The 10,933-nt window shown below is 42.5% G+C and overlaps 1 protein-coding gene across 1 annotated transcript in view; it reads right to left on the reverse strand.

Moving 5' to 3' along the window:
- The window catches only part of IPO7 (importin 7), a 40,851-nt gene extending 33,758 nt beyond the window's left edge, over nt 1-7,093 (reverse strand). Inside the window, exon 1 of the mRNA XM_054200580.1 lies at nt 6,845-7,093. Coding sequence (XP_054056555.1) covers nt 6,845-6,928 — 84 coding nt within the window. The 5' untranslated portion in view covers nt 6,929-7,093. The remainder of the gene's footprint in view (nt 1-6,844) is intronic.
- Nucleotides 7,094-10,933: the final 3,840 nt, after the last annotated feature.

A 10,933-nucleotide genomic window follows, 5' to 3' on the forward strand; every position in this document is an offset into this window, starting at 1 on the left:
ATGTTTGGAAATTGAAACACATTTAATCCTAGAATTTTAAAAATGAAGGATTACTTTCCCTTCTTTCATGATAAATGACAACTACCCTTTTAAGTAAAGCAACTGTAACAGGGACATTTCAATAAAAAATAGAGAAATTGCCTAAGAACTATCAAGGGACTAATGGGAATAACAAAAGAAATTGAATACAAAAATGATGTGTCTTAAAAGCAAAAAGCGACAAAGAAATAGCAGTGTACAAAACTGCCACACGTTGAAATTTAATAAAATACCAAAGAATAATCTTTTCTTCATTGGAAAAATCAGGACTGTAGCAAGCTATAGAAGCTCCCTAGAAATGTCAATTATATTAGTATGTAGGATTAATATATTTTCACTGGATTCTTTGAACTATAACAAGTTTTACAGGATGGGAACAAAACATCTACACCATTATCTCATTTTTTTAAAGTCTTACAAGTATCATCCTTATTAACGTCTCAAGCATCAGACACTCACCAACCACAAGGATGAGCTACTTCATCACCTTTAGTGGTTCAAAGCAGAAATTCAGACTAGAAATAATTTGTGTGCTTTTAATACAAAGTAGCATAAGTAAAATACCTTGTACTTTCCAAACAAAGCCTCCTCTCAATCCATTCAGTTCACAACTGAATTCACAGAGCTACATTAACACTTCTATGCATTCTATACAGAATATAAAGTACTTCCAAACTCTTTATAATGAAGCTCTTCCCATGACACTGAAGGGAAGGTGATTCCACAGAAACTGAAATGTGGGGAGGAGTACGGACAGGTATATGTGTACTGAAGGATCAAATAAAACCCCAGATACTACAATAACTTGTAACTTCCTCCCTTGCTTTGCTCGAGTATTAAAAAGAACATCCAACGTTTTATTGGCACATGGAAAAACAACTGAACTTAAGATACCACATAGATGCTGATTTTGTGCCTATGGCATTAAAAAAATACAGAACACACATCCATTTCAGCTACTTTAATCTTTAGTATTTTTACTCTCCAAAGATGGCTGCCTCTGAGGACATCAAGTTCCTCTTCACTGACAGCACTGCTAAAAAAACCCCAACCAAACAAAAAAACACACCTATTTTAGGTAAAAATTTTATACAAATACTGGCTTTTGGTTTTAGTGCAGGCAATTAGCCGGAATACTTCCACAATTGATGAGCTACAAATGAAGATTCATTAAAGGTCTATCAGAGAACTATCTGAATGTAGAGGACTCTGCTGGCCCATGCGCGCCCCAGTCTCCAGAAGAATTGGGTGCACTGATGCCACTTCAGTGAAAGCTACTGGGAAGCAGCGTCATTCTACACAGGAGTGCCATGGCTCCGGCATGCAAGAATTAAAATCAAGATTTCACAATGGTTGCTATCGTATAATCTAAACTGTGTGGAGAATAGGAACAATTTATTTGACTTAAGTTTTGACATTGGTAAAATTTTGTCTTTTATTCTCTTGGCTCCTTGTCTATAAATATCCTTTAAAAATACATATTAATTTAGAAAACTACAACGATAACTGAAAAAAAATGTTTCTGTCACAGTCAAAGTCTGTTTTCCAACATCAACTCAGTATTTTTAAAAAACAAAACCAAAACCCATCTCTAGTCCTTCCCCCTTACAAATGTTCCAACATGCCATGTCACTGGTATGACTTTGTTGTCTAAGAGCCAAAGAATTCAGGGACTTTTCCCAAGAGCAGTCTTTGCTATGCAGCCTCGCGAGCTAAGGAATGTATTCTATCAGACCACAAACGTTGCACCACTGTCTGTTAATATCAATCAGTTTCAGAACATACAATCTTTTTTGCATATTTCATTGCAGTTTTTCCTGGCAGGGTTGGCTTGTTGGCCATGTACTAAAACACAGTTTTGAGAAAAGTGTCATGCCAGCTCCATAATCTGAAATATAAATGAAGTTTGAAGTTAACATTAAAGAAACCAGTTCATCGCATATAAACTATCAACAGTAATCATGATACAGAAAAACACTTTTTCCCCAGTAATAATAACCTCTGAAGTCAGTTACATTCACCTTTAATACTAGAATTATTCATATCTTACACAAAACCTGCATGCCACTAAATGATAAAAACAAGAGGCTTCAGCTCAGGCAAAAAGACCTCCGTGCGTTCTGCTTAGACATTGAGAATTTAAAATACCATAACAGACACACTACAATAGGTACCTCCTTTACCGTTACCAAAAAATCAAATCAGAAGGGTGGTATTTACTATATGTTGCTCAACTACAACCCTAGGTTATTTAAATAGTTATTAAAAGTAGCACACATTTAAGTAAAAGCTACGATTTCTTTATAGAGGAGTTGAAAAAATACAAATTCAATGCATCTCTGCTGTCCCAATTTTGAAAAAATGTGCATGCAATTTTTTATCTAGACCATAACAGAACTAGGTGAACACAACTATTACACTGAGATGAAAACAGTTTGGGGTTTTTTTTATAGAAAGGTAAGGCCAGGAACTGTAAGGCCATGCTGAATCAGCAAACTGCCCTGTAGCACTCTTTCAATTCTTTTTTAAGAACTCAGCAGGTGCGGAAGTCATTCTGACCTCAGGTTTTTGCAAGCTAGTACTGCCACCTCTTATGCAGCTACAACGTACATGTAAATCCAGTTGAAGGTCCACAAAAAATACATACATGCTCATCAGATCTTGCAAACATCCTTGAGGCTCATTTCATCGCAATACTGTCTGCAAGTTCTGAAGCCTATTTGCTCTCATGTTCGCAGAGAAAAAAGGAACGTGCTCTTAGCAAAGGCTGGCTAAGCACACACAGTAACTATTTGCTAAGTCATGAGAAAGTAGCAAGGCACCCTGTATACTAAGATTTTAACTTGTACTGGGTTAATGTGCATGAAGAATGTAACTTCTTCCGAAGGAAGACAAAGCTCCCTTGGTTCCTTACTGCCCCCAAGGGGATTTCTGGCGTTGGACCAGCCTTCATACATACAATTTAAGATCATCCTTTCCCAAAGCACCTCTCATCTAGCACACACCAAAATACATAGACAGAAGGGAAATGAAAACGATCAAGTACTTTTGGTGAAGTGTCATACTAACAACTTTAAAAGAGAGCCCATGATCTGATAATCAGAGCCAGGAACCTCATGCTCTGTTCTTGTTCTTCCTCACACTACAATATATAGCCGTAGGTATTATACATACAGACCATGCTAGAAAAGGTTAAAAAAAAATTGAAGATCAGGGTAACACTATAAATACCTACCCCAAAGTATCCAAAACATAGCATTTCAGCATTTGGAAATACCTGTGTGAAAGGCACCACATAATAAGCAGCTTGCTTCTTCCCCTTTGACAACCTTTCACTCCAAAGCTCCCAGTAGTTACGGTCCAATCATTTAATTTAATCATTACATCATTCTGACATTTGTATCTATTAAGCAGGCAATGCAAGACACTGAACTAGGCCCTACTGTATCCTGTTAAACTGATGGCATGCTACAGTGACTAGTCAACAAGCTAAAGCATTTTTCCTTCCCCTGTTGCTTATATTAGAATGTGAAACAGCTTAAACATAACTTCTGAAAGGCACTTTTTCAGTAGAGCAACAGCATAACATTTTCCTAAACAAACTCTGTTAAGCTTTGACTTAAAAAAATGAGTTATTGGTGATTGGTCTCCTTTTTAAAAAAAAACAAAACAAAACACAACATTCTTGGACACAAAAATTGGGTTGTTAGTCTAAAAAGATATCTTAATAGCTCATACATACTTAGGTTAAGCTCAGATATTTACAAGACGTACATAACAGTTAAGTTATAAATTATCCAGAATTACAAATAAGAAACCTGTAAGAAAAGTATTATCTAGCAACTTTGTCTTTATAAATACGTTGATATTAAAAGATGAAACACTGTGTATTACTTTCAGAGTGTCATTCCATAGCTGCATAGTTAAAAATATCTATTTTCATCACCATTTCTGGGAAACACTTTGTACACGCAGTACAAAGACTGTTTCAAAAGGCAACAGCATCTTCTTGCTGCTTTCCAGTAGCTTACTTGAAGAGTCTGGTTCTAAGTCCTTGTAAAACACAGCCTTCCCCTGTAAGACGGGGACAGAGATGGGCAAACACCTCAGGGTTACACCATCAGCTGGAAATTACGTGAGACACTGTCAGACACAAGAGTTAGTGGTATCATTCCCTACAACTTATTTTCACAGTGAGGAAAGTAAAGCCAAAGAGACTGAAATACACTAAAAAAAAAAATGCAGGTATCTCAACTCTAAAAGTTCTCACAGGATTTTATGTGCAGGCAATATAACCTGATAAGACTTACTGAAAGAAGAAATAAAGCACAGAACAATTCACGACTTAGCCAAGGTCAGATGAAAAATAACAAAGCCTGGACAAACCAAGAATCATACACCCATCCCGGTTCCCTTCTCCAGTCAGTGGAAACTTTCTTGATTATGATGAAGACAGATCAGACACTTAACTCTTCCATTAATTAGGAATATCAATTACTGACTGAGGCACGTTCTTTTCTGATACGGTAAAATGACCATTCTACTGAAAACCAGACTCATCAGCACAATAGAGACACTTCAGACAAATTAAAGGTAAACTAAAAGGTCAACCAAGGACAACTATTAAACTTAAATTATAAGAACACTTCTGTGTGCCTGGCCACGTGCAAGAACAGCATTCACTGCTGGATGATTTCATCTTTACAGAGAAAGAGACCCCATAAAATATCAACTGGTGACACAATTGCCCTAACAGTTAACAGATTTAGACCTATATCCTGCAAGCAAATGCATAACTGACTTCAATAAACCTACGCAACACCAAGACCATGCATGTGACTAAAACTACATAAATGTACGAGTGCCTGCAGATTTAGGGTTTAGCAAATATTTTTATCACAGAAGATCTCTGAAAGATCAGTGAGGCTACATTTCCAATCATAAAGAATGCTTACGCACAGGTTCAATAATATCCGGTGTTTTTAAAGGGGAACAGATATTTTGATTTTATACCAATTTAATACTTGTATAGTACATGATAGACTATCATGTTTTGATTCAAAAGTGTGAACAAAAGGTAGTTGCCAGTGAGCACGATCCTTCATGCAAGAGTTAGCCATTTGCTGAAGACCCCGACTGGCAGAGAACGTCATTTCCTGCATGTTCAGCAACTCAACACCTGCAGAAACAGCTAAAATAGATTTCAAGCAAGTTACTATATATAGATATTGACATGCATAGAACACAAAAAAATTGCATTTTGGAGCCAGCTTAAATCTTCATACATATTACTGTCTTTACAGGCAATTACATTATTTTCACTTTTGGTTTAAATAAGAAAGACTAAAATACTTTTTACTGAAGTATATAGAAAAGATAGCCAATTACTTTACACAAACCTCAATTAAACATTGAGTAATTTTACAGCTATTTCAAATGTACCTAATACTTATTTGCCATTCACTTATTAAAAGACATGCAGGAATTCAGCCTAATTACACTTTTTTATAATATGAGCAGCTGTACCTTTAGTTTTTGAAAGTTTCTCTACCGCCAACAGAGCATTTGGCCCACCTTTATCTAAGCTCTGCTGAACAGCTGTTGCATTAAATGTATTTTCTCAGGTCTAAAGTCTGCTTAAGAGCAACAAAGAAAAACGTTTGTGGAAAAGGCCAACTAAAGGCACCACAAGAGCTGCCACACAGGCTTATCCTTTACCTACTCCATCAAGCTATCACCTTTTCTCTGAGTCAAACACTAGAACACCTTTTTTTCAGAATGTCTAAAAGTCCTGCGGCTGTGTCTCATTAATAAAGAAAAGTTTTCAGCTACCGGGTGTAGTTAAGTGGAACAAAAATACAACCTTCTTCTAAAATTGAAACCTGTGGAACTAGGACCTGCTGGTTTTGCTCTATCCCAATATGACATACAAATGTAGTCTAAGTGGATGACATACCTGGGTTGGGAACTCTGTCTTCCCCCGTCTCTTGGGCACGTGTCGATACTACACCCAGAAAGCACACCTACCTCCAGAGCGCCGCTGAACCCGGAGTCCAAAGGATTTGTACGAACACCACACAACGCCAGGCTACCAGATTTATTTCTGAACTCAGACCAGGTCACTCTTACACTAACAGGCTGCACTAGTTATAAAGTGATGGGGGTCTTGATACCCCTTTTCCCGTTCACAGATTACTCCCTTCCACATCCAAAGATTGCCCTTAGACAGTCCTAGGCAGGACTGGCTCCAGCCTCTGAGCCACCGGGGGCCTGCGCCACCGACGATTTTAAACACCCCTCCTTACAGATGATCCTTCCCCGGGTTGAGCAAGAAGACAATGGAGGTAATTTGCTACCGGCAGGAAAGCCAACGGGGGCCTCCTCCCTCAACGCCGGACCGCTTTCTGGCCGCTAAATCTCCCTCCTTGAGCAGCCCCGCCCGGTACGGCATGGCCTGGCCTGGCCCCGGCCGGAGGCCCTGCTGCCATGTGCCGGGGACAATGCGAGTCGGGCGGTCGGGCCCGGCCTGCAGCCGCCGTGACACCAGGCGGGGCTCGGCGGCGGGAAGGGGGCCGGGGGCGCGGGGAGATGGGGCTGAGGGAGCCGCCCCCCCCCCCCCTCCTCCCGCTCCCTCAGCCCCGTCTCCCCGCGCCCCCGGCCCCCTTCCCGCCGCCCTTGCCCCGCTTCCCCCTCACACAGGCCTGCCCCGACCCCGCCGCCCGCCCCGCTGTGTGTCCCCCCCCCGCTCCGCCTTCCAGTATCGCGGCGGCCGCAGCCCCGGCCCAGGCCCCGTCGTCTCCCTCACCTCGTTAAGCTGCCTCTCGGCGGCTTCCCGCAACGCCGGATCCATGGTACCCCGCAGGGCCTCGATGATGGTGTTGGGGTCCATGGCGGCGGCGGCGGGGGGAAGAGGAGGAGGCGGAGGGCAGGGGCCGGGGCCGCGCCGCGCCGTACGCACATGGACCCGCCGCCTCGCAGCGGCCGCCGGCGCGAAAGGAAGGGAGAGCGCCAAAGGCCCGGATAGAGCTGCCCCCCGCCGCCGCCAGGGAGCGGCGCCCCTTCCGCCGCCCGCGTCCCGCCTCCGCGCCGCGGGGCGCCACGGGACCTGTAGTCTAAGGGCCGGCCCCAACCGCCGCCGCCGCGCGCCTAACCGCCAAACCGAGGCGGCGGGCGGCGGGCGCGCTTGTAGGGAGGCCGCGCCGCCGCCCCCGCACGCTGAGGGGAGGGGAGGGGAGGGGAGGGGAGGGGAGGGGAGGGGAGGGGAGGGGGGGAGGGACGGACGGACGGACGGAGAAGGGTCCGCCGCCTGGTTTCCCCTCTCGGTGTGAGGGTTCGGGGGGGCGGGTTGTGTGCGGGGCAGCCCGGGGAGCGGCGGGGGCCACTGGAGAGAGCCTGAAGGCGACCTCGGCCTTGCGGTAGGCTCGGGGGGGTTGCTGTGGTGGGGTGCCCGCCTCTGAGGGGAAGGCAGGCACACGGCCTGCCCAGAACTCGTAGGCCGCGTGAAGATTTAAGTAGAATCCGTTGTTTTATCGAAAGTCCCTCGTTTTATCACGTACGCCTTCCCTTTTCAGAGCGGCTCTGATGGCTGGTGAGGAAGGAGGGATGCATGGAGGCATGGGGTTCCTTTAAAAGCGCTTGCTTTATGATGGGCACAGGGCGCAAACGGTTCTTAAGCATTTGGGAAAATCCAGCGTTTTGTTCTGCTAGTTTTCCCCCCCAAAAAAGAAAAAAAAAATCCTCAAAGATGTATCAGAAATTTGTCAGAAAATCAATATAAGCGGAGCTGTCTCATTGGAGGTTGTAGAGAGATGGGGACTGACCTCCCTGGTGACAAGTGATAGGACGAGAGGAAACGGGTTCAAGTTATGTCAGGGGAGGTTTAGATTGGATATTAGGAAACATTTTTTCACGAAAGGGTTATTAAACATTGGAATAGGCTGCCCAGGGAGGTGGTGGATTCACCATCCCTGGAGGTGTTTAAAAAAAGGGTAGATGGGGCACTTAGGGACATGGTTTAGAAGTGGCTTTTGTCAGGGTAGGTTAAAGGTTGGACTCGATGATCTTAAAGGTCCCTTCCAACCTCAGCAATTCTATGATTCTATGATTCGATGATTCCTGGAGGGGTTGACTCAGCCACAAAATCAGGATTGGGCTGCTCGAGTTGGTCCTCTGTAAGTCACTTCTGCAGGCTTTATCCTACGCATTTGGGCACTGAAGTAATTTCACTTACATGAGTAGTCACAACAAAATAAGCAACGCTATTTATAAGTTAGGAGCATAGTGATTTGTAAAATGTAATCATTAGTATACAGAGTCATTCACTATCATGTCTCTGTTTGGAGGATGACATGGGGGATATACTTGGAATTTTGAGTTATATTTGTGGAAGGAGTTTATTGAACACTCAGATATCTAATACAATGAAGAACAGCCCACCCTGGAACAACTCTGAAATGAAGGCACATTACCAAAGAAGCTGCATATCAATCAAACAGTTTCAGGAAATACCACATTAAAATTTGATTCCCTTTACCACCCTACTGTGCTGGTGGCCTTGCAAACGTTTCCCATACATGGACTTAGCGTGGGCCACAGGCCAGTCCCATCATATAGCCTGGATGGAGCCAGCTTGGTTTTGAAGGCCATCCTCTCTCAGTTGGCCACCATCCCAGAGAATGGCCTAAGGCTGGCTAACCAGTACTGTCTCAGCTGGCAAAATCTGCGCTAGTCAGGTTTATCTAGAGTGTCATTTCATATATGAAACAGCTTAACAGACTTGCTTCTGTATATACATTTTCCAAATGAGTAACTTGTCCATGATTGTTGCTGGACTAAAAACTGGATTTCTCAGTTTCTCTTGATACTGTTTTTTTGGCGGTTTTTTTTGGTGGTTTGTTGTTTTTTTTTTTTATATGCTAAAACCTATGATTTACACTACACAGGTGGTGTTTTTTTGTTTTATTGCAAGTATGAAAATGAATGCCTCATAAAACTAAATGGCAAAGCAGCAATGAATGGCTGGCTTTCTAAATAAGCCCAGGAGACATATGGACCCAGAAGACCCATGTGGCAATGCAGCATAATTTCAGGACATGATGTCATAGGATGTTCTTCTATAAGTTGCCCAGATCTGCAGTCACACTCCAATTCTAGATGTTGCCCAAAATGTAAAGAAAGATGAAATACTGTAGATTCAATACCATTAAAAAATGCTACAACAAAGTCTTTTCCGTGCTTTTGTGTCACAGCAGATGCAAGATGAAATCTCAATGCTCTTTGTATCAAAGGAGTAAGCAATAATGCCTCTAACCAGAGAGAACGCAGAAGCTAAGCTGATCAACAACTTATGAAACAGAATATATCTTCTTTAAAAAGAGAAGTAAGTACTTCAAAGGACAAAGGGCTCATGATGTGCTGGTTATACCTCTTACTCTTTGTCAGATACACACATGCGAAATGCTGCAAAGAAAAGCACAATGGGGTGCAAACCAAAGCACAATGGGGTGTAAACCATTGTCAGCAGAGGTGCTGTGGCTGGGGAAGCTTATCGCCAGACCTGTTACCATTTGTATACAAAAGTGAGGAGGACAAAAAAAAAAATATGCAAAAGAATGTGTACGCAATTGTCCAGGGTCTGAGTACTCTGAAACAGAAAACATTCTATGTCAAGGAATGTTTGCATTCATGAGGATGTTTGCATTCACATCTTTGCTTGCTCAGAAGTAGTAACAACTAACCTGACAGCAGGATTAACTGCATAAATGATTCACAGAAATTAATAAATGCAAGATTCAGTCAAGATGGACGTTTCATGCAGACTGCACACGAGCTTTAAGAAGAAACATCCATAAGGTTTAAAAAGAATTTATCACAAATCTGAACAATTTGTTGATGGATTCCATTTGCCACAGGTGGTTCAGTGTTGAAGAGGGAGATGAAATAGTAAAGATCAAAGAAAGCAGACATACTAGCAGTACACCGCAGTACAAGGGACTGGTGAGCTGTGGCATCTTGAACACTGAAATTTTGTCAGGATTAAATAAATGTACCTGCTTCTGTCAGATACTTTCTTTCAACAGTATTAGCAGGACAAAAGAGACTTTAAGCCTAGCCATTGCAGCACAGCAATTGGCAAGGACTCGTGCCAAAGCTGTTTAGCAAATAAAAGAGGGGGAAAATATCCTACCAAAGCATAAATAAGTATCTTGCTAGATGCAAGAGATGAGTTGATATAACAATTTAATTTTTAAGCCAAATTTCAAATCACAAGAGTTAACGTTGGAGAGAAATGTGTCCCTTAGCCAGAAAAGCCTCATCAAATTCTTGGTCTCAGAACAGAAAAAAGTGTGTATGTGCTGCAGAGATTAGCTGCCCGATAATGTTCTCTGTTGTGTATGAACTGTTCTAGACAACCTCAGGCCACTGTGGGAGAACTGAGCTGCTCAAATTATCTCATAAAAGGCAGATGTGGTATTGTGCAGGCCTCAAACATTGGATACAAATCAGTCGCAATTACTCCAGAAGATAAAAAACATACTCTCCTAGACTGTCTTGGGTTTAGCAGTCATGTGTATTTTCCCTGGAAAGTTGGAACAATAACAAAGACAGTATTTGTCAGCTTTAATAAAGCAGTATACTCCCTTGGAGCTGACTGCAGAGCACTGCTTAGCATGTATGCCTTTCTGGGGTACCATTCTCTTTACAGTAAATGAAAAGCTAGAAGCCAGAAATTGCCTGTAAGGGGAGCACAGCTATCAAGATCTTTCTTGAGCCTTGTCAGGTTTGGGTGCTTTCACCACATCTCTCCAAAAAATTTTGCAGAAATTTTTACGCCATCTACATATTCCCAAAAAGTTAGTAACTGATAAATGCTGCTATCAGCTGTTCTGTGCCG

Source organism: Rissa tridactyla, chromosome 4, assembly GCF_028500815.1.
Source record: "Rissa tridactyla isolate bRisTri1 chromosome 4, bRisTri1.patW.cur.20221130, whole genome shotgun sequence".
Taxonomy (NCBI): Eukaryota; Metazoa; Chordata; class Aves; order Charadriiformes; family Laridae; genus Rissa; species Rissa tridactyla.